Source organism: Emydura macquarii, unplaced genomic scaffold (assembly GCF_026122565.2).
Source record: "Emydura macquarii macquarii isolate MOO-44397 ecotype Brisbane River unplaced genomic scaffold, CSIRO-AGI_Emac_v2 contig_2795, whole genome shotgun sequence".
NCBI lineage: Eukaryota > Metazoa > Chordata > Testudines > Chelidae > Emydura > Emydura macquarii.
In genome coordinates this window covers 3240675-3266117 of record NW_027132932.1, presented here as the reverse complement: position 1 = coordinate 3266117, position 25443 = coordinate 3240675, and the positions used below count along the sequence as shown (strand labels likewise).

The 25443-nt window shown below is 39.0% G+C and overlaps 1 protein-coding gene across 20 annotated transcripts in view; it reads right to left on the bottom strand.

The window, feature by feature from the left end:
- The window catches only part of CTBP1 (C-terminal binding protein 1), a 385409-nt gene that overhangs the window by 66965 nt on the left and 293001 nt on the right, over positions 1-25443 (bottom strand). For 3 of the 20 annotated variants that reach the window (XM_067567698.1, XM_067567705.1, XM_067567706.1), the window contains exons 1-2: positions 18351-18505; positions 17042-17127 (exon numbers count right to left, since the gene is read on the bottom strand). The exons of 10 other annotated variants lie outside the window; for them this stretch is intronic. In XM_067567698.1, the coding sequence (XP_067423799.1) occupies positions 17042-17099 (58 nt within the window). In that variant the 5' untranslated portion in view covers positions 17100-17127; positions 18351-18505. Of the gene's footprint in view, positions 1-17041; positions 17128-17652; positions 17915-18350; positions 18534-25443 lie in introns of those variants that run through there. 7 more of the 20 variants (XM_067567709.1, XM_067567715.1, XM_067567702.1 and 4 more) reach the window with 7 other exon arrangements.

Below are 25443 nucleotides of genomic sequence, written 5' to 3'. Positions count from 1 at the left end.
TTAAATTAAAAAGATTAAAAAATGGAACTGGGGAATAACAAGAGCAATTTTTTTTGTCAAAAGGTACTGGAGGACAAGGTGGTTAATGGCTTAGTACTTTTGGGCTTGATCCTGTATTCACTGCAGTCAATGGGAACCTTGTTATGGAATACAAGATCAGAACCTCTCTTTCAGATCTAGATCTACTTGGGTTCAAGTAAGTAACATGTTAACATTAATTTGGAGATTTTATCCTAATCTTTGGTGGACAGAAGCCCACATCATAAAATTACAACAGACTTGACATGACTGGCAGCTGCTGCTCAAAAGGAGCCCAGAAATATAAGGTGCATTTCTCATCAGACCTGAAGTGCATTGGGAGAGTTTTCTGGATAAAACATATACAGATCTTGCTTGAACCATGTATATAGATAGTGCTATCATTCCTTCCCCTTCATAAGCATTAAATCCACTGAATATAATTTTTAATTTTTTAAAATAAATATATTTAAATACATATTTTAAATATATAAAACATACAGCACATACTCCTGGATTTAGAATCTGGTGACACATTCATGGAATCTGCTTTTGTAAATAGGTGTTCAGTGCCATTCAAATATGGTCTCATCCATGCAAAAGATACACTATACGACTATGACTTCAAGATTCCTTCACCACTTCAAATTCACACCTTCACATTTTACCCCCAAAGAAGTGAAAGCTCCACCACTACAGCAACTTAAATATAAAGGAATTAAGAGAAAATGTATGGTATTGTTATTTGGTGAATGCTGACACTGTATTTTGTTCTAGACAGAACATAAAGGAAGACACAGTTCCTCTCAGGGAGTTTACAATCCTGCACGAAGATAGGAAGAGACTACACAATATGATAGATCTTTTCCATCTCTACTTTCTAAGAGTTAGAACTAGATAGAGGTTCAGGCCCAGTGCAAGATACTTCTGAGGTGGAAGGAGGGAAGTAATTTACAGCAACCAAGAAAGGGGTGCATCTTACCTGCCCCCTATACCCAGCTAGCTCCACTGCCCAATGGATTGCCAGGAAAAGGATGGAGCCATGTCCCTGACTGCTTCTCATTCTTTTCTGCTTGTCCACCTCTAACACGGGGGGGGGGGGGGAAGAGGAAGAAGAGGGGAGCAGTGGTTTGCTCTGCCTGTCTCCTGAGACACAGTCAGTCACACAGGATGTTGCAGGATCTAACTTTTTTTCACAGCCACATTAGCACTAGTGAAAATCTACATTGTAAAATGCCGTGAGAAAAAAGGGGAGGAAAAGGGGGGGGGGCGTGGTTTCTTCTGTGATTTCTGTCTTTAGCGCTAGCAAAGCCAGTTTCAAAGAACCTAGTGGAAACTCAGAAAGGCCTCAGATGAATGGTCTAGTATGAAAAAAACTCCTGTTTTTGTTCGGATGCTACTGGGTCCTAAATATTCCATATTCCTTTCAAGTTATTTAAATACAACATTAAAAACAGGTAAATTGGGGATTTGTTTTCCTCTATAGTTTTTCTGCCCCGTGGTAAGTGTAATGGTCTGACTGGAGGGGGATACGGCTAGGCAGAAATGAACCCCATGGTTGTAGTGTAATACCATGAAATTAGTAAAAACTAAATAGGGGTATAAATAATTAGTAATAATCATACATAGTGAAAACTTACAGTACTTTTATTGCAATCTGCCAAAATTCTAGATAGACATATCATGCATTAACTACTTGTGCTGAGTGGCATGAAATGCAATTTATACTAATCAGCCAGAGAGGAGGAGAGAATGAAATAAATGTGACATATACATTTTATTTTATAGTACAATAATGCTACTAAATCAGATCACCTGATCAGTTATTAAATGTGCAAATCTGAGTGGAATATCTGTATTATCCACCAAATTCCTTCATTTTCTGATCAGGATCTTTTTATGATCAGGACCTTTATGAACCTGTTACTCAAAGAATTCACTTGAAAGTTGAAATGGAGTGAGCCAGCGTGAATTCTTATTCCTATTCCAAGAAGTTAATGCAGTTCTTCAACCAGTGTCTGTGGCTTGCTCATACATTAGAATGAGGCTAAATTTAGCCACAGGGAAAGTATGTTTAACTCCACTGAAGGCAATGGAGCTGCACCTGCTTTTACTATGGCTGAATTTGTCTTTAGAAGTTTATATGATCTACTTCTAAAACAATGCCAATTCAAACAAAATGCATGAATGGCTTTTTGTCCATCTTAATCTTAATAATCTATAGATGTGAACAAATATCACTGATGTATCAATTTCTGCAGACAAATTACACCAAAAATACCGTTCCAGGCAAATTAAAGTTAAGTGGAAGGAAGTAAACTGGGTCCCACCCACTGTGGGAAGCAATGTAAATAGCTGGACTTGATTTCGGGAAATAGCTATCATCGTTATATTTGCGAGAGGAATAATCTGTTCCATATTTTCTCTGGTACTATGATTGTCTGATGGGGGAAATCTATTTGTTTTTTCTGAGAAGCAGTCACTGAAGTGTTCCACAGTCAAGTCAGAAAAGACATTGCTGCTTTAATCATCACAAAAAGGCTTTAACACAAGTTTGCTAATGGCCATAAATAAGACATTATTAGGAATACCCTTTGATTTTGCCAAGAACCTAGAATCCTATTTGGTAAAAACAACCAATAGTGATCACGATAACATACCACCTCAATAAAGTGTCTCTGAGTGGGACTCAGTAAGTCTTTGCTAGACAGGTAAATGCAGCATGGAAGTTTTTAAACCAAAAAAGTAGGAATGGTTAACATCAATAAATATACTAATAGTAATGAATTTAATTTACTATGTACTAATTTTCAGTGCAGTAGCTCTGCATAACTAGGAAGCGCCACATGCTTTCTGGGTTTAAACTAACTAAAGGAAACAAAAACCTACTCATACATCCTTCCAGTTAGTTATTCATATTAATTGTTTTTACACTGTACATTGTCTAATTAGTATAGTGATTAGTCTCTAATATTTTTGTCTTTTAAAACAAATACCATATTTTTCAAAGGTAATTTTAGATAGCACTAGAGAGCATGCGTGCATTAACAATGGGAATATGATGAATATAAATGGCTTCCATTTTCACATTCAAAAAATAACAAGTTACTACATTCATGGTAAAATGAACTCGCCTATAAAACAGCACCACAAACGAACTGTTTCCATGCCAACGGAGCACAGAAATGTATAAAAATCAACAAAAATAACTTGGAAGAACATATATATACACATTTATACACTTTTATACATTTCTATATATAAAGAAAACAACACACTGGTAATCAAAATGCTCATGATTCATAAGTATTTTACAAGAACAGTAGAGGACCTGACTACAATGCAATTTAAGGCATGAGTGGTATATGACTAATGGCACTTCCAAAGTACTTTTAAAAGTTGCCGTTCTCTAGTACAAAGGAAAATATTATATTGAACAGCTAAGCTAAAAAAAGCACAGAAGATTAATACGGACTGGACTAATTCTTACTGAGAATTTTTACTTGCTAGACACATAAGAATAAAGTTGTTACTCAATTCCCACAAAAATACCACACCCTGCATGTATTATTCATTGAAATTTTATTTTTCTACCTTACATATGGCCTTATTTCCCCCCTTATTTATGTTGAGAAGTACCTTACTCTGCAATTAGTCAATAGGGTAACTTGCTGAGTAACTGGGAAGTATTGAGGAAGTGTGGCAAAATTAGGCCTGCACAGTAAGTTGTCTAAAAACTATTAAATGACAAAACTGTACCATTTCAAAACCATAGCTTTTCTCTTTTACCCAAGGTAAGGTAAGGAAGGGAGAATGTTAAAGAATTATAACTAAAATGTGGAATTATAAAATTATTTTACATAGGTAGATGTTTTCAGTTTGCATGTCGGTAAAAATGCACTACCACTTGGTGTGTTACAAGGAAAAAATTATAATCTAAAAGTTCACTCAATTTAGAAGCACAGCACAGCGTATATAAAATAACTATAGTTATTTTGAACAATGTTAAATGGAAATGAATGTCAAAGACCTAAGAGTAGCAAATTTCATGCTAATATTGACATTTATAAGCAATACAGCCAGAAGATTCAAATGTTTGGTCTTTACAGCCCAGAGAAACAACTAAATAAAACACCACGTAAAAGATCCATAAAACTCGTATTATAAATGAACACAAAGTAAAGACAGAACATTAAATTTCTGTCTCTTATTGCCCTCTTAATTTCTTTTATCAAGTAAACAGCATAATAGCTACTTTTTTCTTTCTATTTACTTCTTGAGAACATTAAAAGACATTACATTGAAAACTGGAGAAAAATTACAGTCGTGGAACTGGCAGCTGGGATTTCCCGACATTCACCACTAATGCATTTTGCATGTATTTGTGTTTTATTTTTATGTCTGCATTTTCCATGAACATTAAATGTCAGAAAATTCCAAATGCCAGCACTAATTCAAAGTAGGTTACTATAAACACACACATGACCATACAAATACCTAGTGTGTATAAGTGTGTGTATGCACATTAAAATATACACATACACTCATATATTGCAGACGAGAATTCAAAGTTTATATAAAATGCATTTTTACATCTATTTACTACTTCAATTGGTGCACATCTATGGATAAAAGGCAGTAATTACAGTACAGAGTCCTGTCCTACCCCAAAATGTATACTTAATGAAAGATCGGGGGAGGGATTACAAATGACTTGTTTCCCCTGGCAATTTAGAATGTTGTACAACCGTGTTAGCTAGGGATGTCAACTTCGTGATATTTAAAAACCAGACGCTCCAGTAGGAGTGCCGGAACCTCTCCCACCCTGCCTCTCCCACAAGTTCCTGCTGTGCCCTTCCTTTTCCCTCCAAAGCCCTGTCCCTCCCCCGAGGGCCGGCCCCTGCCTCTCCCCCCCCCCCCAAGGCCCAGCCCTGCGTTCACTCCTCTTCCCCCATGTGCCCCATCACTTGCTGCTTTTCTCCTCTCCCCCGTCTCCCCTCTGCCTGGGTTGGGAGGGATTCACCTGTTGAGCAGAGGCTGGGAGCTGCGGCTGCCTGACGCAGGTAGGAGGCGGCTCCAGCTGAGTAAGGGGTGGCGCGGGTGATGACCCAGCTTCTTCCCGCCGCCCCATCCATAGCAACTGGATTTTGCGTGTCCAGTCAGTAGATCTGACTGGACACAGTCAGGTCCCCTTTTTGACTAGACTTTCCAGTTAGCCAATGACATTTCCTTATTTTCCCCTTACGAGCAACAGCTCTATAAAAATATTTTCATGGAAAGCGTTTGTCCATTTATGCCAACATTTCTATGTGCCAAAGACCTGATCCCCTACTGAAGTCACTAGGGGGTCTTTCCATCAACTTCAGTGGGCTCTGGATGAGGCCCCAGGTGAGTGATACATACTGTAGGTTCACGACTTGGTGTGTTTCAATGTAAGCCTTCCCCTCCCCCCTCATATTCAACTGTAAGGACAGTCCATAACCAAGTAATCAAACTCCACTGAAGGATTTGTAGCACCTGCAAAATGACAACTCAATTTGGGAAGTCACATCACCACTACTGCCTGGTTCTATAATTATGAAAACTACTAATGTGAGGTGGTACAAAGCCACTCCCTATACAATCAACAATTTGCTATCTAGGGCCCTGATCTTGCAAAGACCTCCATACGTACTGAACTGTATGCATTCTGACCAGTCCTACTGAAGTGAATGGTACTACTCACGTGGGTAAAGTTAAGCATTTGCCTAAATCTTTGCAAAATCAGGGCCTAAAATTGTAGTTCATTTGTGCAGGATTCCAAGAGTTCAATGTGAAAGGGAAAAAGGAACAACGTCATTTCTGATTTCCTATTAAACATATGAATATTTATTAAAGTGAATCTAATACTTGATATAGCTATGGAAACTCATTATTTAGTACAGAACAGGGACAGCACGGGCAGCAACTAAATAAGCCTCCACATGCTTCCTTGCCAATATGTCTCCACTGTGTTCTGAAAGGACCACCGGAAGCAGGTGAGTGAGGTGTAAAGGTAGTTCAGCTTCTCAGCAACCTCTTTCCTGAGATTGTCAACAAAGGAATCTACTGTTGTAAAGACATCTATCTACCTGGCTTTTGGCTGCCAGCACTACCAATTCATTGTACTTCAAACGCTCAGCAGATTATATTGATTTTTCACTCAGTAGCACCTTAGGCAGGATCTGAACTATTGACAGATATAAAAAGTTCCATAATATTTACATATAAATACCACATACCAAAGAAATAAGAAACAACATCAACTGTGCATTAACTTGGAAGACAAACAGCACAGTTATACGTTCAGCAATAGTTCTCAAACAACCTTTGATAGTACTATCTATTTATATAACTGAAAGAAAGAACATGGGCCAGAATATGGACGTTATCACATAGAAAAGATATTGTGGAAGCTCTCACTTCAACTGGCCAATCTCCAGATGCAGAAAGATAGAACTTTAGGTCCAATATTTTAGCCAAATGACAAATCTTCTGAGTTTTTGGTATTTTCCCATTATTTGCACTATAATTTCAGCATTAGCTATACACTAAGGACTTGATTTGGGACTTGAACCATTTGCTTCTGGCACACAAGTAACAGCATAACCAAGTGTGCTGTACTAAAATGAATTAAATGGTCTCAACCTATTACCAAAAAGACTTTATCTTTCTTCACAAAACAATTATAGCTTCTGAAAAAAACTAGTACTGGATTGGCAGTGATGATTCTGCCAGTGAAAGCAACACGTACTAGACAATCTGAGTAGTAAACAACACTCAGAGAGCCTTCCTCTTGATTTCAGCTAGCAGATACCTGTGCCATGACATGGATCTGATAAAGGGTGTGACAGAAAAGCTCCTGTTGGAAGCCTGATGTTTTGCTCTGTGTTCTGTCATGCGATCAATCAGGGGGAAGCGTGTCCTGTTATGGATCCAATTCCTAAATTGGCTTTCATGTGCCCTTCTTTAGAAAGCAAAGCACAGGAGGAAGCCAGATGCAGCAACTGTGTGAAGTGGAGATCTTAAAACTATGTCCTCCTCCCCATTTTAGACAGAAGCTATGTCTCCTGCCATTTTCCATCTGGAACTGATACAGTTGCTGTCTTTACTTAACAGTCATCTCAAAGTCTTGAATGCTCATACAATGTGCAAACTCACACTACAAGAAATTATGTTCCCTACTTCCTTTCCAGAGTTCAACTGTTAAGTAAAATTAGCTTGCAATCATGTCTCCAATTTTCTGCAACTCAGCAGGATTAAGAGTACTCAGTATTAGCAAAACATGGTTCAGCACAAGGCATATGAGCTACAGTCTGATAACATTACCATTAGTTTGTTGCTTTCCTCCCTTGCATATTTGTCTTGGCAGCTTAATTGATGAGGTACCATTTCCTGGTTTACCAAAATTTAAAGAGACGGTACTATAATGGTGCACATTTTCAATTTGCCTTTACGTACGTACGTGTGTGTGTGTGTTAATTAGAACAGAATGGTCTGTCTAGGGCATAACTTAGGTCAGATCATAGCCTCACTTTTTCCAAACTGTATGTTATACTAATTTAGATTTAAAAACAGTCATATGTAGGCTCTGAGCACCAAAACCAGATATAAATGGCAATTAGTTCACCCCCTTCTACTAAGCAGAAGTTCTAAATACAATCACCAGTCCGATTTGTTTGCCAACACAACACTCATTTTTTTGGCCAGGCCAAAAAGAAAAAAAATGTCACATTATCCACCTTCAAATCCTTCCTCAAAACTCTCTTTGGCTGTGATACCTACAAAAATCTTGACAATGGTTAGGCTGCCGGCGCACTGTGGCCACTGCCTATTGTCTCAATTTTCCTTGTACTCCTCCGTCTCCCTATATCCATCTGCTGTTTCTTGTCTCGCATTCAACTGTAAGCTCATTGGAGCACATTTGTCTTTTTGTTCAGTGTTTGTAAGCTCCTAGCACAATACCATCTGGTCCATGACTAGGGCTTCTTCTAGGTGTTATGGTAATACAAATAAATAAATAATTCCCTGAAAGTCAGCAAATGTGGCTATTTCAGACCAGGTGCAAGAGGCATTCCAGAACCCCAGAGCTCACACAGAGAACACCTTGCTAGCTCTGTACTATAGCTAGGGGAATCTACCAACACCCACTGATGTCAATTGTAGCAACATATCCACAGGGATTGAAGCTATGCTCATCTTCCCACAGTTAGACTGAGCTGGTCACATGTTGTGGCTGTTGCTGTATGGTGAACTGAAAGTGGGCAACTGTATATGAGACAGCTAAAAGAAGTGCGTCAGGGGCACACTGAAACAAAACTTGAAGCAGTGCAACATTGATGACAACAACTGGGAGTCGTGAGGACCAAACCGATCACGCTGGTGAGAAACAGTCAACAGTGGGATTATTCAGTTCAAGATTAATCACCACATGGATCTTGAGACTCAGTAAGCACAGGCTGTAATCCCTTTCTCGATACCAAGCTACGCATGCACTTAATGTGGAAAGGACTGCCACTCGTGCATGGGCCTACTTACACACAATCATACCCACAAGGCATAATATCGTCATCAGCGTCATCTTCAGTCACGAAGGACAACAACAATATCACAGAGAAAGAGGTGGTCTCAAGTAGCCCAGCCCCAGGAAACTGAAGGCCTGATTTTGGTTGAGGGGACCATAAGGTATTCAAATAAAAAAAAAGTAAAGAAATTATCACCTTAGGTCTTGCCTACACAAGAAAGATGCACCAGTTAAACTTAAAATGTGTTTTAAAACTTATTTTAGTTAGGCTAATGCAACCCCGTGTGGGTATACTTATTTTGGTTTAGCTTAGACTGATTCTTAATCAATTTAAGACAAAGTGATTTAAATCTGGTCTAAACTGAAATAAGAGAATCTACACAGGGGTTTACACTGGTTTAACTGTATCAGTTTAAAAAGCATACCTTTAATGAAATCAGTGCAATTTTCTCATGCACACAAAGCCTTAGACACAACACCTGAACACAGCTACTCACTCACTGATCACAGAAAAATAATCAGGATTTAATATTGCATTTGAAAATACTTTCTAAATGTACATTTGAGAAGAAATCAATTAGTCTAGCTTTCCTTATTTCTGTAGGAAAAAATTCATCCCAAAGGATCCAAAGTATATTTAAAACTTTACCACTACCTGTATTAGTATTGCTTAACTGTAAAAATGTTTACATTATCCACAATACAGGCAAAAGCTTTCTTTCTTGCTTCTTTCCAGTTAGTGAACAAAAGGCAGTATTGTCCCCCCCTCCAACACACAAAACACCACTTTTCCTAGCACAGCCATACAACTCAGTGTTTTCAGAAACAAACAGATTAAGAAGCTTAAAGCAGGCCAAGAGAGATGACACTCACAACATTATTAAACCAAAAGTGAAGCAGTATGATGTTTACGGTATTTTAGGCACTAATCCTTTCCAGCTGCCCATATACAATGCACAGTAATATTTACATTATTTATTCATGTCTATAAGAAAGCCAGACCAGTGGCTTAGGAGTCTCTTTATCATCCCAAATTCTATACCTGAATGAGGAAGCCAATTCCTCAGTCTACATGTAGTGGGCCAAATTCAACGCTGGTGTAATTTCAACAAAGTCAATGGAGTTACACCAGGGATAACTTTGACGTAGTGTGTCTGATCATGTGCGGAGCTGGGTGTCCTCAATTCTCAGTGACTTCATTGGGCGTTGGAGGCACTCAGCATCTCGCAGGATCAGGCTCAAAGTCTACTAGGAAAGGTGAAGAAGTGACTGCTCTTCACTACCTCACAAAGGCCAAGACCCAGGTTCGTAAAGCAGCTCTGTCAACTGAATGGACAGAGTGAGCAGCTAGGTTTACCTCTTGGATGGATGCAATGGGTTAAAAATGGTAGTGTGTGTGTGGCTGGTTTAGAAGAAGTAAATAAAATATTTGGGGTTGAAAGGAACTCCCTCTGGATATATGGGGCTCAAACATGCACCCCTTGAACAAAGAAATGGTGAGAGAAAGTCTGATCAGAGGACTGATAAGGATAAACAACATTCACCCCCAGCAGTGAATAGCAATCTATTGTGAAAGTTTAAAAAATCTTCCAATACTGTGGGAAACTAAAACTCCCCTGCAATACCCTCGTCATAGCTAATTTGTGATTTCCTGTACTCACAGTACTAACAGCACAATAGAGCCTCTATTGTGAACCTCCGCCCGCAAGCATTTAAAAAAGCAACACATTCTTTTTATCTAGACAGTGGAGTCGCAAATACATTCTGCTCTACCCCAGCTAAAAAGTTATTTTCTTAGCTGTCGTTTTTGCTCATAATAAAATCTGTCATCTAATTGCATCGTGTTCAAAGACCGCACAGGACAAGCAGCAATGCTTGTGTTTGGAGAGCCAAACTGCTGACTAGGAAGCTCAGCAAGAATAGGCTTAAAAAGCTACTTAAGTATTAGGGAAACAACAGGAAAGAGCTCTAACTGGAAAACAGTCCCAAAATTTGACACACTGAGATGAACTTCAAAACAGCAAAGCCGCTGAGGGGGGTAAAGAATAAGTGAGAGTCCTCTCATGGAACAAATGTTACAGTAATGTTAATTACGTACGTGCACAGAGGAGAGAATATGCCCTTTAGCACAGTTACTGAAAGTATCAAGATATTAGGCTTTGGGCCATTAATGTTTGTAAAATTATTTTGAATACATATGAAATATTTTTAAAAAAAATATTAGATTACAAAATAATATTTTAAGTTTCTGAAGGATCCCAAAGTACATTACAATCAAACATACAAACACAAAATTATTTCACACACCACCATCATAGCTATGGCAGTGGAACAGAGCTCACTATAAAACAGTTTAGGACAGACAGTGAAGACTACTTCAAGGGGTAATTTTAGATTGGCAGAATATAACTGCCTGAGTTAGAATTTGGCCAGGACTATAGGGCTAACAGTCCAAAATTAAACAAAAAATGCCATAGGATCTTTGGCCAAGACCTTAAAATTTCTCATCCAAAAGGCATTTTGGTAAGAGGGAGCATGATGCAGCTAGCATATTCCAACCAGTACAGGAATGCACACATGCAACATCAAACTGCTGTCAACCAGTGAAACAATTTCTTTCAATCCTGCTCATTTTATGAACAGGAAAATCAACACGAAAAAAGCTGTGATACACATTAATGCTATTCAGCAAAGTACAAGCAGCATATTAAGATGTTCAGTAGACCACAAATATGAAAATGCTCATTATCTGGGTGAAAATGAACAGTTTAACATATCTCGTACAACACATTAAAGAGAAAAAAACATTTAAGTATCAGTTTAAGAGTTTGGTGACTGACTTGTACGTATCTGTACCAAACAGCTTTGTCCTGCATGACTCTGCAAAGATTAATGCTACGTACTCAACAAGGGGCATTCATCTAATGAAACATGACTCATTTGGGAAATCTGACGAAGTGCTGCACACCAGTTTCAGGTGGGAGCCATTTTCTTTTTCATTTTGAGACTGTGGCTCTGTGAACGTATAAAGACACACAGGTATTTTTGTACCACTCATATGAAAAATATTGGGCCAATTCTGAAAGTTCGTATTCAGGTAAGACTCCGATGGAAGCCAATAGGAATTTTCCAATAGGTAACAGTGTGATTTTCAAACTAAGTAAGGACATTTGGATTTGGACAAATAGGAATGCTGCCACTGGCTGCCGCCCCTAGCTGCACCCTGTGACTCTAACAGGAGTCACAGAAAGTGCAGTCAAAGTAAACGCTACCTCAGGCAGCATTCACTTTCAACACATTCTTCTGTGGATCAGCCACAATCTGGCTGGAGAACATACTTTTTAGTGGTTCTTTTGTCCAAACTCTGGCTCAGCCATGGGCCACAGAGACATTTTGCAGAGTGAGGAAAAGAGGCAACGTGTAGCAGGGGATAGAAACATCCTACCCAGCTGCTTCTCTCCTGGGCCTGGCCCCACACTGGCTTCTTTTTTTTTAATATTATCTCCCCTGCGTGCCAGACAATGTGTGCGGTGGTTACCAAATGGGGCACCGTTTGGTTGGCTGGTTGTTGTTGTTCCCTCCCCCCCTCCCCCCTCCAATTATAAGACAAGATTGTGCACAGCCTCTGCACAAGTGTGCAATATGGGGAAGAGATTGCAAGCACCCTGGCTCCTTTGTGCCTGCTTCATATGGTGAGGCAGACTAGTGCTTACATTTAGGGATCCCATGCAGTATTAGCATAACTGTTGACACTAACCTCTTCTAAAAGAGGGGACATGTCTGAGTTGGCCTAGTGCAGAGGGTAATGGAAGGTGCACCCCCCTTCAAGGCAAGGGCAGAACAGCGATCATGCACATGTGGCCATATCCTGAATTAGGCACAATGCCTCCAGGTGTTCCTTACAGGATGGTGTACCACTCTGCACCACCACACAACAGGGCTAGCTCCAAATGCTACCATTTGCCCATAATCTTTAAATAAATATTTAGGCTCTGTTACTGTACGTCCCACAATAACAAAAACTGGATTATGAATAGGTACTTGGAATCCTGACTCGGTCAAGCAAGGAATTTTATTTCTTGCATTTCATATTTTGACACCAGAACTTCCACATAAAATATATGAAAAATTACTAATAAGTGACTATTCTCACAATAAATTCTGTGAGAGGCCCAGAGTCAGAAAGCGTGAACAACCTTCATTCCACACTTATGCAACTTTGCCAGTGGTGATATAACAAGCTGAAAATTATTTGGGTATTGAGAAGGGACACCCACTGACCTGTGCATATGGCTATTTTAAAATAATACAATCCACACCATAAAATATCTAAAACCAAGCACAATTAAAGAATCATATGACTTAACTTATACTTAAACACTAAAAAAACCATCCCTATGCCCCCTGTATTACAGAAATAAAAGTTTCCTTTGAGAAAATTCAAGTTTAAAACCATTGTAAATGTCAATGCTCTCAACCCTGAAGAGGTTTCTTGTGCTGTTCTTCAGTAAACCTTTTCTGGCTGAAACTACATTGATGGGTTCATTTAATGGAAGTTCACCAGGAGCTGGAACCGTTGAGGAAGGGAAGACTGACAAAAGGGAAAGATAGGGATCCCTGAGAATTCCCCCAAAAAAATACAAACCACTTGCAAATGGTGAAATTATGTTTGTTTAAAGAAAAATCAAACAATGCAGACACAATCTTTGCTGATTTCTTTTTTTTTTAAACCAAAAGCATTTAGACTAAGTACTGAACCCTTAATTTGTTGGGGGGGGGTTTCTGTTTTGTTTTTTTTAAGATTTCCCCTATGACTCACATCCCTAGTAATCTTGCCATTTCACAAACTTCTGAGCTTGATGCCTCACATCATAGTCACTGTCTTCCTAGATTAGGATGACTAGGTTAAGACTCCAAAGTCTATGGAGGAGAGGAGTCACAAGAGAACAAATTAGAAAATTCCACCTCCCCTGGAAGAGGCCTCACTGAATATCTTTTATTTTATGCTATAGGTTGCTCAAGGCAATAAAATTTTCCTTGTTAAGTGTCACTAATGTACATCAAAATATGGAAAGTGTTATATACAAAATTAGAACAACCAATTATATCTATTAGATGCTAACTAGATAATTAGCAAATGGAATTATACAGGAAACATGATGGTTTCAGGTAAGATACTAAAAATGTTTTATAAGGGAGACAAACGAGTTTATAGTTTGCCTCAAAAATAAATTATTGCTCTAGTAAGCAAACAAATGTATGTTTCACATACCAAAAATAATTAAACCTTTTCATTTTACATCAATTTTATTTCTTGGGAAAATGTTGTAGGTTTCTTATAAAAAGAGACTTATTTTTACATGGATTTTCATTTCTTTACCTTAGTAGCTATAGTATTTCTTTACAAGAACAGTCACCTTTTCTGCAGATGCGCCTGTTGTTGCAAAGACTTCATCACCTAGGGAAAGGTCTTGATTCAGACTCCTTATTGGTCTAGTGGCACAAAGAGGGCTGGCTCCGCCCCTTCAGAATACTCCATTTACAAGGGCTAATTTAACTGTTCAGTGCAAATTCCCACCCGGTCCATGATATATAGGGTGAGCAGGGGCAGGAAGGACTATGACCAAAGTACATTGCACTCCAGGTATTCTCTGCCAGTGTAATAGCTCATAGAGGACAGTTACAAGCCAGTGCAAATTAGAATAGCTCTGGGGCTGTTTTAAATTGTGCCGAGGATTGTGCAGTCCTCTGGCCAGGACCAGAATTAGGGAGACTCAAAAGTGGTTTAACCAAATTAAGTGCAGTGAAGTAGTGACAAAGACTCTACCCCCAAAGCTTTACAATCCCCTAAGCAAACTGGTAAACTTAAGGCTCCCTCAGAACGAGCTCTAGTCTCCAACCTGCTCGCAATCTGAGATTTCCTTAGCTTTGCTCCCACCAGATGCTGTCTTCACAGTGCTGTACATCACTTTGAGCCAGCAGACACTCAGATGGTCATGGACTCCTAATCCACTCCCTGTACATTAGTCACTCAAGAGTGTGGGAAGAGAACAGTTTGGAATGAAAACAAAATTCAGTTGAAAATGTTACTTCTAGAATTTAAAAAAAAAAAAAACAACAAAACAAAACACACAAGCAACCTAGAGTGCCCTAATGCTACTTTAAGTTGCTAATTATGTTAACAGGATATTGTTTATATTTTTATGTTTTGGCAATCTGAAAATGGCTGGTTTTCTAATGACATGTAAAGAATTTCTGCTATACTTTCCCAGTGGTATGACATACAAAAACCAGATTTTAAACTGCCATCTCTGTTTCTGAGTTTGTAAGAGAGGGGAGGATTGTGAAAGTAACCATGAGTTTTCTCATACCTCTCAATTATATATGCTCCAGACACTCTCATCTCTAAAGTATGGATTTAGTTAATTGACTCTCTGTGTGTGCGTATGGCAGGGGGGCTAAGGGCAAAGAGATCTGTCCTATAATTTTTATCCTAACCTTACATTTTAGGCCACCTTTTACTCTATGTCTCTCCGTCCCTACTTTCTCATTAAATAAATAATTACAGGGGTCTGGTTGTTAGGTAGCCTTAGATGAAACTGCAGTGTTGCTATGGGATTTGAAAGCCTGACACATGCTGTAGCCCAGAGACTCACCTCATCAATGTTCCCAGCTGGCCTGAGAAGCAAGAGTCCTAATATTACTCTTGAATCTGGGTCTCTAATATACAAGTGGCAATATACAAGCCAATCAGATTTCCTTAGAGAAACACAGCTATTACAAATTAACAGTGGGTAAGAAAGACAAAATGGAAACTAACAACTGTAGCCCAAAATAGTCAGGTGGCTTTGAATGAAAAGGGAACACTAGTATTTCATAGAAGTCAATTTAAATAAATAAATAAGTCACACCAATCCTTGTGTATATTTTCTTAAACACAACTATAGTCAATTTCTTACCATCTGCTCACTGGTCATTCGAAATATCTAATTAACAACCTAATAATATTTCATTCCCTTAACAGCCATATAAATACACATTTTAATAAAACACTGAAGTTTTCCCAAAGGGCACCATCCTGGCAAATTATCTAATTGCTGTAGATGTTCTTATCTGACAGAGATGGTTTGAAACCATGCTTAAGAAGGCTGGAATGCATTGTACAGTATCCATATGATAACACATTATGGTGTACAGCCCAATTCTAATCTCTTTTAATGAGATTTCTGAGCTAAATGCTGTGACACACTCATTCACATTGTAAATAAAATTACAACTCTAAGAAATGCAGAGATTAGTATGTTAAAGCATCAGGCATTCTGAACAGGGAGAAGCTACAATTACTCTTTGATGGTGCAAAGACCAAAGTTAAAAAAAAGGGGAGGGGGGAGAGGAAAAGAGTCAAACAAAATGACATAGGTAAGGACATTCTGAGTTTAATTTGTCACATTCCCCTTAACTCAGGTATCATAGCACATGTGACATGGAACATCTCCAACAGTTCTAAGGCTCCCTGTAAGAAACACATTTGCATACACACTGAATATTTGCATGCTGCAGTTACATATCGCAAGACTGAATTTAAAAATCCATAAAACAAAATTTATTTCAAAATAGTAAGGTCAGTAACTGAACTGCGCTAGAAGGTGTGACTATATTTTTAGGTTTAATTTTTTATCTGCTAATTCATTTATTCCAACACACATCACCTAGGCTATAGAAAAGAGTCACAGGATTTAATTAAAAGAGCTACAGACAACAGACTCCCCATACATTGGGCCAAATTATGTTTTCCATTCCACCAGTGAAAATGCAGTATAATTCTATCAGTTTTATTGGAGTGACTCCAGATTTACACCAGTATAAATTAGAGAATGTTCTGGCACTCTGATTTTATTTCTAGTATTTGTATATGGATTTTAACTTCTGCATAAATATTAGTTTGTTACTCAGAACTGGAAAAATTAGGAAAGTCTTTTTATTTTTTTAATACAGGATTAACTGCAAAGATGTAGCTTCTGGTCAAAGTAACAAATTATATAATATTTAGATTATTTTTTTAAAACATCAAGAAAATACAAATAGCTAAGTTAGCAGTTGGTGTTGCTAATTTTATGTAGATACTATGGGGAGATTTATGTTAAAGCACAAATATGCCACTGCATTAGACCAAAAAAAAAAAAAAAACAACAACAAGCAGGTATATTGTGAAAATATTCTCTCCACTGGTGTAACTTTCTCCGTATTAAGTTTATTTTACTCTGCTTTTATTATTTACTAAGTAAGCTAAGGTATTCAGCAGACTCATTTAACAAGCTGATCTTTCAATCTACAGCAGTAATTATTTACATATGACTTTTATTTTTATTAGTGTTTTCTTGTTCCTTTTCTGCAGGAATATAATAATGAGATTGAAAATATTTTAATACATTGGACCTGACTGCTTGCTAGAATGCTAGAATGCTAAATAAATATACTTACATTTTCTGAGATCCAGGGAAAGGAATCTCTGTGATGCATTAGAATCACACACATACATCCCAAATACTGTAATTCCTTTTAATTCACTGAAAAAAAAGTACACATTCACTATAGTCCTATTAAGCCCCATTAATTTAAATGAGGCTAAAAGGCTGATTACCTCGTGGCTGTTCCACCAAGGACTAAAAGCAAACATTCTGCTTAATAAGGGCAAGAGTTGTTAAAATGTACAGTGAAGTTCAATTATTTAATTTAAGCCACAACAGGTGAAATTTTTAAAAGTACTACTGGAATGTCTAAGTCTACATACAGTCTGCTTCACTATCAAGAGTACAAAGGTAGCCATCTATTTTTAAAAAATGTTTAAAATAAAGAAACACAATAGGCAATCATCTACACAGCAAATGAAGTTATTATTTGGTTCTGTAGCTCTCTCTTTGGGAATTCTGTATTAGATTCCGTATTTTGGGAATTCTGTGTTAGATTCTGTATTTTGTTGTTGCTGATTTAAGCAGCATGTAACAATTTTCAGATTAAAAAGAAGAATTTTAAGCAGGCAATTTGAGGCAAAGACTGTAACATCACCTCATGCATATTATCTGCCGTTTTACCTTCAACAGCAGCAGCAATCCATAAATGCATTTGCTAGCATTTTTTTTTAAAAGGAATTCAAATTTGCGGAGAATAGCCTTCCCTTTCAAATAAACAGTCTGCCCCAGACTTAGCAAAGTCATCTCAACATTCAGGCCTTAAACAGTTTTTACAGTAATAAAATGCTTTTAACTTCCTGTTTATTGAAAAATTGGCAGAGTTTCTTCTACATGGCATTTTATCTGCATTTTACTGCAGTTAAAAGCCAAGACATTGTTTCATCCCTGAGCCTGAGTATGGAGGAAAAAAGAATTAAAATCCTGGGCATACATTTCAGGTTATTTTAGTGCAGACTTTTTTAAAGGATGAAATATACCAGCCGCAGCCAAGTTCGAGTCCCTTCACTAGGCTTCACCGAGTCTGTTTAGATTTCTTTCTTTCTTTTTTTTTTTTAAATCTCTCTATTCCAGCAGTTCCTAGGCCAAGTTGCTCTAAAGACAATGTCTGGCCATCATTCAGCCCCTCTCCTTACAAATAACCGCATATTCGCTAACAAGTCTAGCTTACAGAAAAGCACTCACACACACAAAGCCAGCAGGCAGCGACGGGAGGGGAGGGGGAGAAGCAGAGCGAGCCTTTCTGTGCACACAGACATCGAGGTCTCTTTACAGCAGTCTCAAAGAGGAAATCGGAACAAAATAGACAGTGAAATCGTTACCTAGAGGCAAGCCCTTGTTTAGCAAATGAGAACTTCCCATTGAAATAGCTGTCCAGGCTCTCTACAGTGAGAACTCCAGTCCAATATTACCACACCAAAAAAATCCTAAGCATATGGCGGCTACTTCTATTTTTCCCCGAAGTAACACACACACACACACACACAGAGCCACACATACACACACACACAGCCCCAGCGCTGCTGTCTCTGAAAGTGGGAGAGGCACAGCAGGCGGAGCTTAGGGCAGACAAAACGAATCTCTTGTTTCCAAGCCTGGAAGTGCAGTAAAAAGGAAACGGGAGGGAGAAAGAAAAAAGAAAAAAAAAGAGCTCCCTGTCCATTTCTAAACGCAGCGATTGGGGAAGTTAACAAATCATTGCTGTGTGTTAGTAACAAAGAAAAAACACCTATTGGAAACTTGTACAGCTATAGCAAAACTGAGTTATTTTTTAGCAACTGAGCTGTTAGAAGTTTCCCAGTGTAACTGTAGGATGTGTTCTCCCTTTAGATCCACAGAACATGTTCTGATCAATGCCTTTTTATATTCTTATATTTTATGATGCAATTCAGCTGAGGATTTTTCCCCCCTTTATACCCAAAGGACAATTTTAAAATGAATCCTTTCGTATTTTCTAAGGGCCCCCCCAAAACTAATCGCAAATAAGAATAAATGTATCTTAGTTTATAGACCCCCTTTCAGTGACTCTCACTGGAAATAGTTGGGACCCAATTCTGCCTGCAGTTACATTGGGGGATGTTGACTGACTGAAATGGGAATTGCACAGTGTAACTGAGGGCAGATTTAGGACAAAACGTTTCCTGCCAAATTCTGCCATTCTTCACTGTCAAACATACTCCCATTGATTTCCATTAATTCTAAAATGGCCACTCCGTCACTGTGCTTTGCATGTTTCCCTTCTGTGCCTAATCCACACAGAAAATGGGTCTGTTACAGCTGCCATCTGGAGATCCTGGCTCTTCAGCTCAAACTGGAGAGACTCAGGCTTTATCTCCAAAAGTTCCTGGGTTAGTCACTAATGTATCAGCCAAGATGACAGCTATCACACACTGGGTCTAAACTTGCCTCACTATCACTGAATCAACTAACCTTGAAATCCATGAGAGTGGTAACCATGTTAGGGGAGGGCAGAAACGGTCCAACTGACTTCAGTGAGAATTTTGACTGAGGGCCTGATCCAAAGCTCAGTTAACACAAAAGAGGCCTTTTTTATTCCAACGGGTTATGGATCAGACCCTAATTAACTATAGACCGGATTTTACTCAAGAAGCTGGGAGCAGTTTTTGATAGCTCATTTCTTTAGTGATTCTTTGCCCTTTATAATTTTGTCACATCAAGCACTGACCTAACAAAAAACAGTTTAATCATGATATTCCCCCTCCCCTTCTCTTTCTGCAGTCCCCTGGACTGCACTCACTACACCCTTCCAGATTCCACAACAAATGAGACAGGGGTCTGACAGATAACAAGCACCTTTCCTACACAACACTGATTCAATCCAAGAGCACGGGCTTCCTGAGAAATGAATGTGGCAGGGGTCCTGTGGAAAAAATACTATGTGATCCTGTAATTAAAGACTCTATTATAATGCATATGCATATAGGGCTGCATTACGACTGCCCAGGGAATTTATTTGTTAAAATCTAAGATGACTCTACTGACCGTGTATGAAGTGCTGACACAAAGGCCATCCCCCTGACAAATGTCCTGCTACAAGGCACAGCAATGCGAGAGCTTTCCAAATAAAGGTTGTCAGAATTTTTTAACAGGGAAATATTTTGCCCTACTCTTGTGCTCAGAACCATTTTGGCTGATTTTATTTTTCTTTCAAAAAAAAAAAAAAATGCCTGAGGCAAACCCCCGGCATGTAAAATTTCAGCCCAAGTAAGTGGTTAAAGATTGGCAAAGTTGTAAACAACTGAAAACAGCGTCTTATAATGGAAAGTGTCCAGTGACTTTAATAATAATAGGTGGTGCTAGCAGCCCTGCCTTTAATAATAATGATGATAGAAGTTAGTGGGGGTTATGGGGCAGTGCAGAGGCAAAGAGTTTCTGGAAAGATTCTGGAGTATGCATAACTTGGGGGAGTCGAATGCATTGCCCAGGCCACCCCACATACACAATGAAATAATCAAGCAGAAACTTTGGTAGCTGGAACGAGCAGAATTCCAATCCCCAAATAAAGAAAGAACCCACCCGTCCATCCATGGTGAATTTGACCAATGCCCTATACATGACATCTATTACGACAACATAAAATTATGTAATATTGTCTCCAATATTTTGGATCATAAATCAATCTGATGTATGCATTTTAAATTTTCTTCCATTGTTAATTAAATATTAAAGTTTCAAGAAAATGTAAAGAACTTGCAGATACAATAATAAACTCAAAATTAAAACTGTCCAAAATATACATCATCTTCTTTACCATACAGTTGCAATCAGGCAGATTTCATAATTAAATATACCTAAAAGAGGAAAATGTCACCAACTAAGCATTATTTTCCTCTGAAAGAAGCTTAGGAGGAGGACGGAAAACTGAAGATTTTGTAAAGATCTACTGCCTGGCTGGGTCAGCTGACTTGCATAATGCAGTACACACACTAAACTGTATGTGGAAGGGATCTATGAAGAATACAATTAACTGGCATAATGGCCGTGCACTTGCAGGCCTAATCATTTACTTGGACCGGAGCTGTAACCATGGATCTATCTGAATCATAAATAGCTGCTACCTTTTTTGGAATCCTTTTAGTTTTTCTGCATACAAGTCAGAGAGTAAAGTCTATTATTTAATCATTTTACAAACTTTAATTACATTATCAATTTAGCTCAGATTTCTAAATGTTTAATGTTTCAGCCAGGAACCAATGCTAGAAACGGAAAGATTTCCTTTTAACGGAGAAGTCGAACAAATGAAAAGTGACCATGGTATCACTTTCCAAAAATAAACTACTAGGTTTGTATCTGCAGTACACAGCACTGAAAACAGGCTTGAGAAACCAGTTTCCGGAGTACTGTATTTTTTCCCTCTGACAAGTTTGCACGCACACACAAAACAGGTTGCAGATTTTACCAATTTAAGGTAACAAACTACATTTTAAGGATATGGAAGGGAAGAGGAAAGCATGACAGGATTTGACTGGATTAAAACATTGTAAGTTTACTTCTAGTGTGTGTATGTGTGCGCGCACACCCACACACGCATTTGCAATTTAGGGTCTGATACTGCTCCCACTGAAGTCAATTGCTAAATTTCCATTGGCTTCAATGGAAACAGGATCAGATCCTCAATTATCCAGGAATGTTCAACTCAGACACCGTCTTTGGGTTTCGGTGAGGAAAATTCATTCATTTAGAGGAAGTGAGTTTGTTGTACATTTATCTCTGCCTGCTGTGTTATTCCATCTCAGATGAATTAATCAAAGTTACACCATCTCCTTCGCTGTGATTTAATATTTTTGTGTGATGATCCAAGATCATTATGATTACTGCACCTTTACACCTTAGGCTCCTGTGTGATTTAAAAATGCCACTGGGAAGGGGGCAGACAATAAGATGACAGCCCTGTATGACCACCTTCAAAGCTTTGTAGTGGTTGCACTGCACTTAGATACCATGGCAATATGTATATTGGAACAACCTGAAACAAAAAGTCAGAAGTACCTATTAGATAGTTGTCGCTAGTAATTTTACTGTGGTTTTGTAATAATGGCACAACAAACCTGATGTCCAGATCAGCATTTCTCAAATGCAGCCACCATGGCCACATGAGGCTACTTTTGTGCTCCCCTTCCCCTGCGTGAGGGGCTTTTCTTGCAGCTATAGCCTCCTGGGTGATGAGGAGGAGGAGGAGGGAGGAGAAGGGGGTGGTGGAGTAAAGCAGCAGCCCCTCCCCCATGGCCACCAGCAGGAGTTGGGCCCTGCCCCCTTCTGGAGCCACAAATACTGGAGGCGCAGACTGCCCGTGTGAGTTCCCCACCTTCCTGGGGGCAGTGGGGCTCAGGTTTCTGGCTTCAGCCCTGGGATGGTGGGTCGCAGGCTCCGTCCCCTGGTCACGGGACTTCAGGCTCCAACCTGGGCTCACCCCCCATCACCTCTGACCCCCACTGCCTCCTCTAGCCCCAGGCTCCAGCTGCGTGGCAGCCGACTCTGGCCACAGGGTCACGGGCACCAGTCCCTGCACCCATACCTACATCCCCCCCATCGCTCCTGGCTCCTGCTGTGGCCTGGCTTCAGCTGCGTGCTCCATCACCTGGCCATTTGATGGCAGACACCAGGCCCCAGCTGTGGAATCCCGAGATCCGGCCGCTGGGCTAAGGACTCCAGCCCCAGGCTCACTCCCCATCACCCCTGGCCCTTGCTGACTCCCTACCCACCTCCCCATCCAGGGCTTAATTTGTTCTCTGGCTTGCCAATGCTGAGTAACTCTGCTTCAAAGTGATATTTGTATGTTTGTTAATATCACTTTTCACTGCCTCCCAGCTAGCTAGCAAGTCTGCTGCTGTGAAAAATGATATTAGAAACATACAAATATCACTTTTTCCAAAAGCAGACTTCCTAGCTAGCAAGTCTAAAAAAAATAGCAACCAAAAAAACCAAAAGAGACAACAAAGAAAGACAATAATATGCAAAGCACCTTATTTGTGCTTGTATTCTGATTAGGTCCAGTAAAGAACAGAGATAACTATACATTATTTTTATTACTGAGTCTGCAAAAAAAAAAACCCTCTACATAAATAAATTACAATGGACATGCATATATGCATATTTATTTGTTTTTTCTAAAGTTAATTAAATATTTTAGGAAAAATTGTCACAAGAGTTGGTGGCTGCACTCTGAGGCCACCAAAATTTTGTTGTGAAAACCTTTGGTCTAGATCATGCAGTCAGGGGGTTGGAAACTTTGTAAGGTTCCTTCCACAGAATTCCTTCTGCATTCTCTTGTCCCCATGGAAAACAGTGAGCGTCCAGCCTCCTAGTACTTTGGATCTCAGGAAACTTGGAAACACAAGTGAAGCACCTGGGCTTCTATAGCAGGCCTTTGTATCTCAGCCCCAACCCCCTGGTAGTTTGGCTCTGCTCAGCTTCCTCCAGGTGGCTCCTGTCTTAGGGCCTTCTCCACTAAGGAGATGAGCTCTACTAACTTTCCTCCTGCATGAGCGCTGGGCACCTGTGAAAGCTGGGCTGAAATGGCTGACATGCAGTCTCACAGCCAGGCCTACCCCCACTACTTCCCACTTTTCTATCACTAGAGCACAATGTGGGCCTGAGTTATTCCTATGGGTCTTGAAAAATCTATTTTTAGGGGTTAGCTGTTTTATTGACATTTGTGGATGTTAATAAATGGCAGAATAATGAAAATACTGAAGCAAATAAGCAAATATATATCAATTCACAGCTATAATAAATTACAAGGAAAAATATATATTATTGTTGCAACACTAAAATTACAGCATGATTAAGTAAGTACTATGCAGAAATACAAGCAGGTGTTGCCAGGCAGGTGTATTTATCAGTTACAGGTGTCTCTATGATTGTAATATGGGTATGACAAGAACTCGAGGAATGATTAATAGCACAATCAACATCAGAAATAGAATTAGAATTCAATAATATTTTTACCAGGGAAACATGAGGAAGAGATACAGCCAAGTCCATTTTCTCAGTGGGGATGCACAACTGGGCAAATGTTGTGCTAAAGTGGAACTGTTGTTTCAGGGAGAGAGGGGAGTGCGGTACACAATATTATGACAAGGGGAGTGCTCTAAGTGAGGATAAGTTGGCACGAGGAACAGATGGAGTATTCAATAACAGGAGGTTATTAATACTGCAGTTTGGTATTCTCTACACTACCTTATGAAGGGACTCATATGCTTTCTCTTTTTGTTTGTAGGCAGGCTAACAAATTGTATGGATTATAAGTAATGCTTAAGTAATTTTTCCCACAGAAAAAATGTGTCTTTTTATTTCATAGAGGAAAATGTCAGATTTCATGGGAAGACACTGAGCTGATCCTCAGCTGGGTTAAACCAACATAAATTGACTGGTTTCAATAAAGCTATGCTGATTTACACCTTTTGAGAACTGGAACCTAAATTTTGTAGACACATTTTAATGGCCAGCATTAAATAAAGAATAAGGTACTAGAAAAGCATCACGTCATATATGAAAAGAAAAACAAAGACACCTCACTCACCTTTTAAATTATTAGAGCTTTATTTTATTAATATTCATGTTTTCTCTGAGGGCTTGTGGGGAGGGAAGATCAGACGATACTTTTTTTTTTTTCTTTTTTTTTTTTTGCGCAGCTGAAACAAGAAGTCTGTCCTGCATACTAGGCCACTGAGATCAGCAGGAGAGAAGGAAAAAGACACCAGAAAATATTCAGAGAAAGGGATTTGCACAAATAGTGCAGTTTTGTTTGGGAAGGGACAAGTTCTCTTTCTCCTAGACTTCAGTGTTTCCTTTTCCCTTCTCCCTTATACTGCTCTCAGTGGTCTGGTTGCAGGCTCACTATAAGCGAACCTAAGAGCAGAGGAGCTGATTCTAACCCATGCTCTACACCTCTTACCTCCTGCACTCTCATTGATCCTTCAATCACAGCCGCATCTCTCAGACTATGATCTGCACATGCACAATATCTGAGAAACTGCCACAAAATTTAACATTTTCTGTGAAATCTTTCATGACTATGGAAATAATACTTTGCGGGAGTGCATTCTGATATGGTAATCCTATGACATTTTATTTAACAAGATTTAACACTATTTAACAAGATATTTAACTATTTTTCAACATTGAGTGGTTTTGTTTTTTCCAGGTAACCAAAATAAGTTTCTTTGCTGCTTAAAAGTGAGCTGTTCTTGCATGGTGCGTGCATGTGCTGTAGGGAGATAGTATATTGTTTAAGAGAAGTATATCTGTTAAGAGTTGTATGTTTCAATTAAGCACTTGACATTGCACAGGAATAAATCTAATCACAAGGGCATGACCTTGGGGCATTCACAAATTAGATGTATTAAGGTATTGTTTCTTTAGCAACTGTGATTTTTCAGAAGGTAGCTGAAG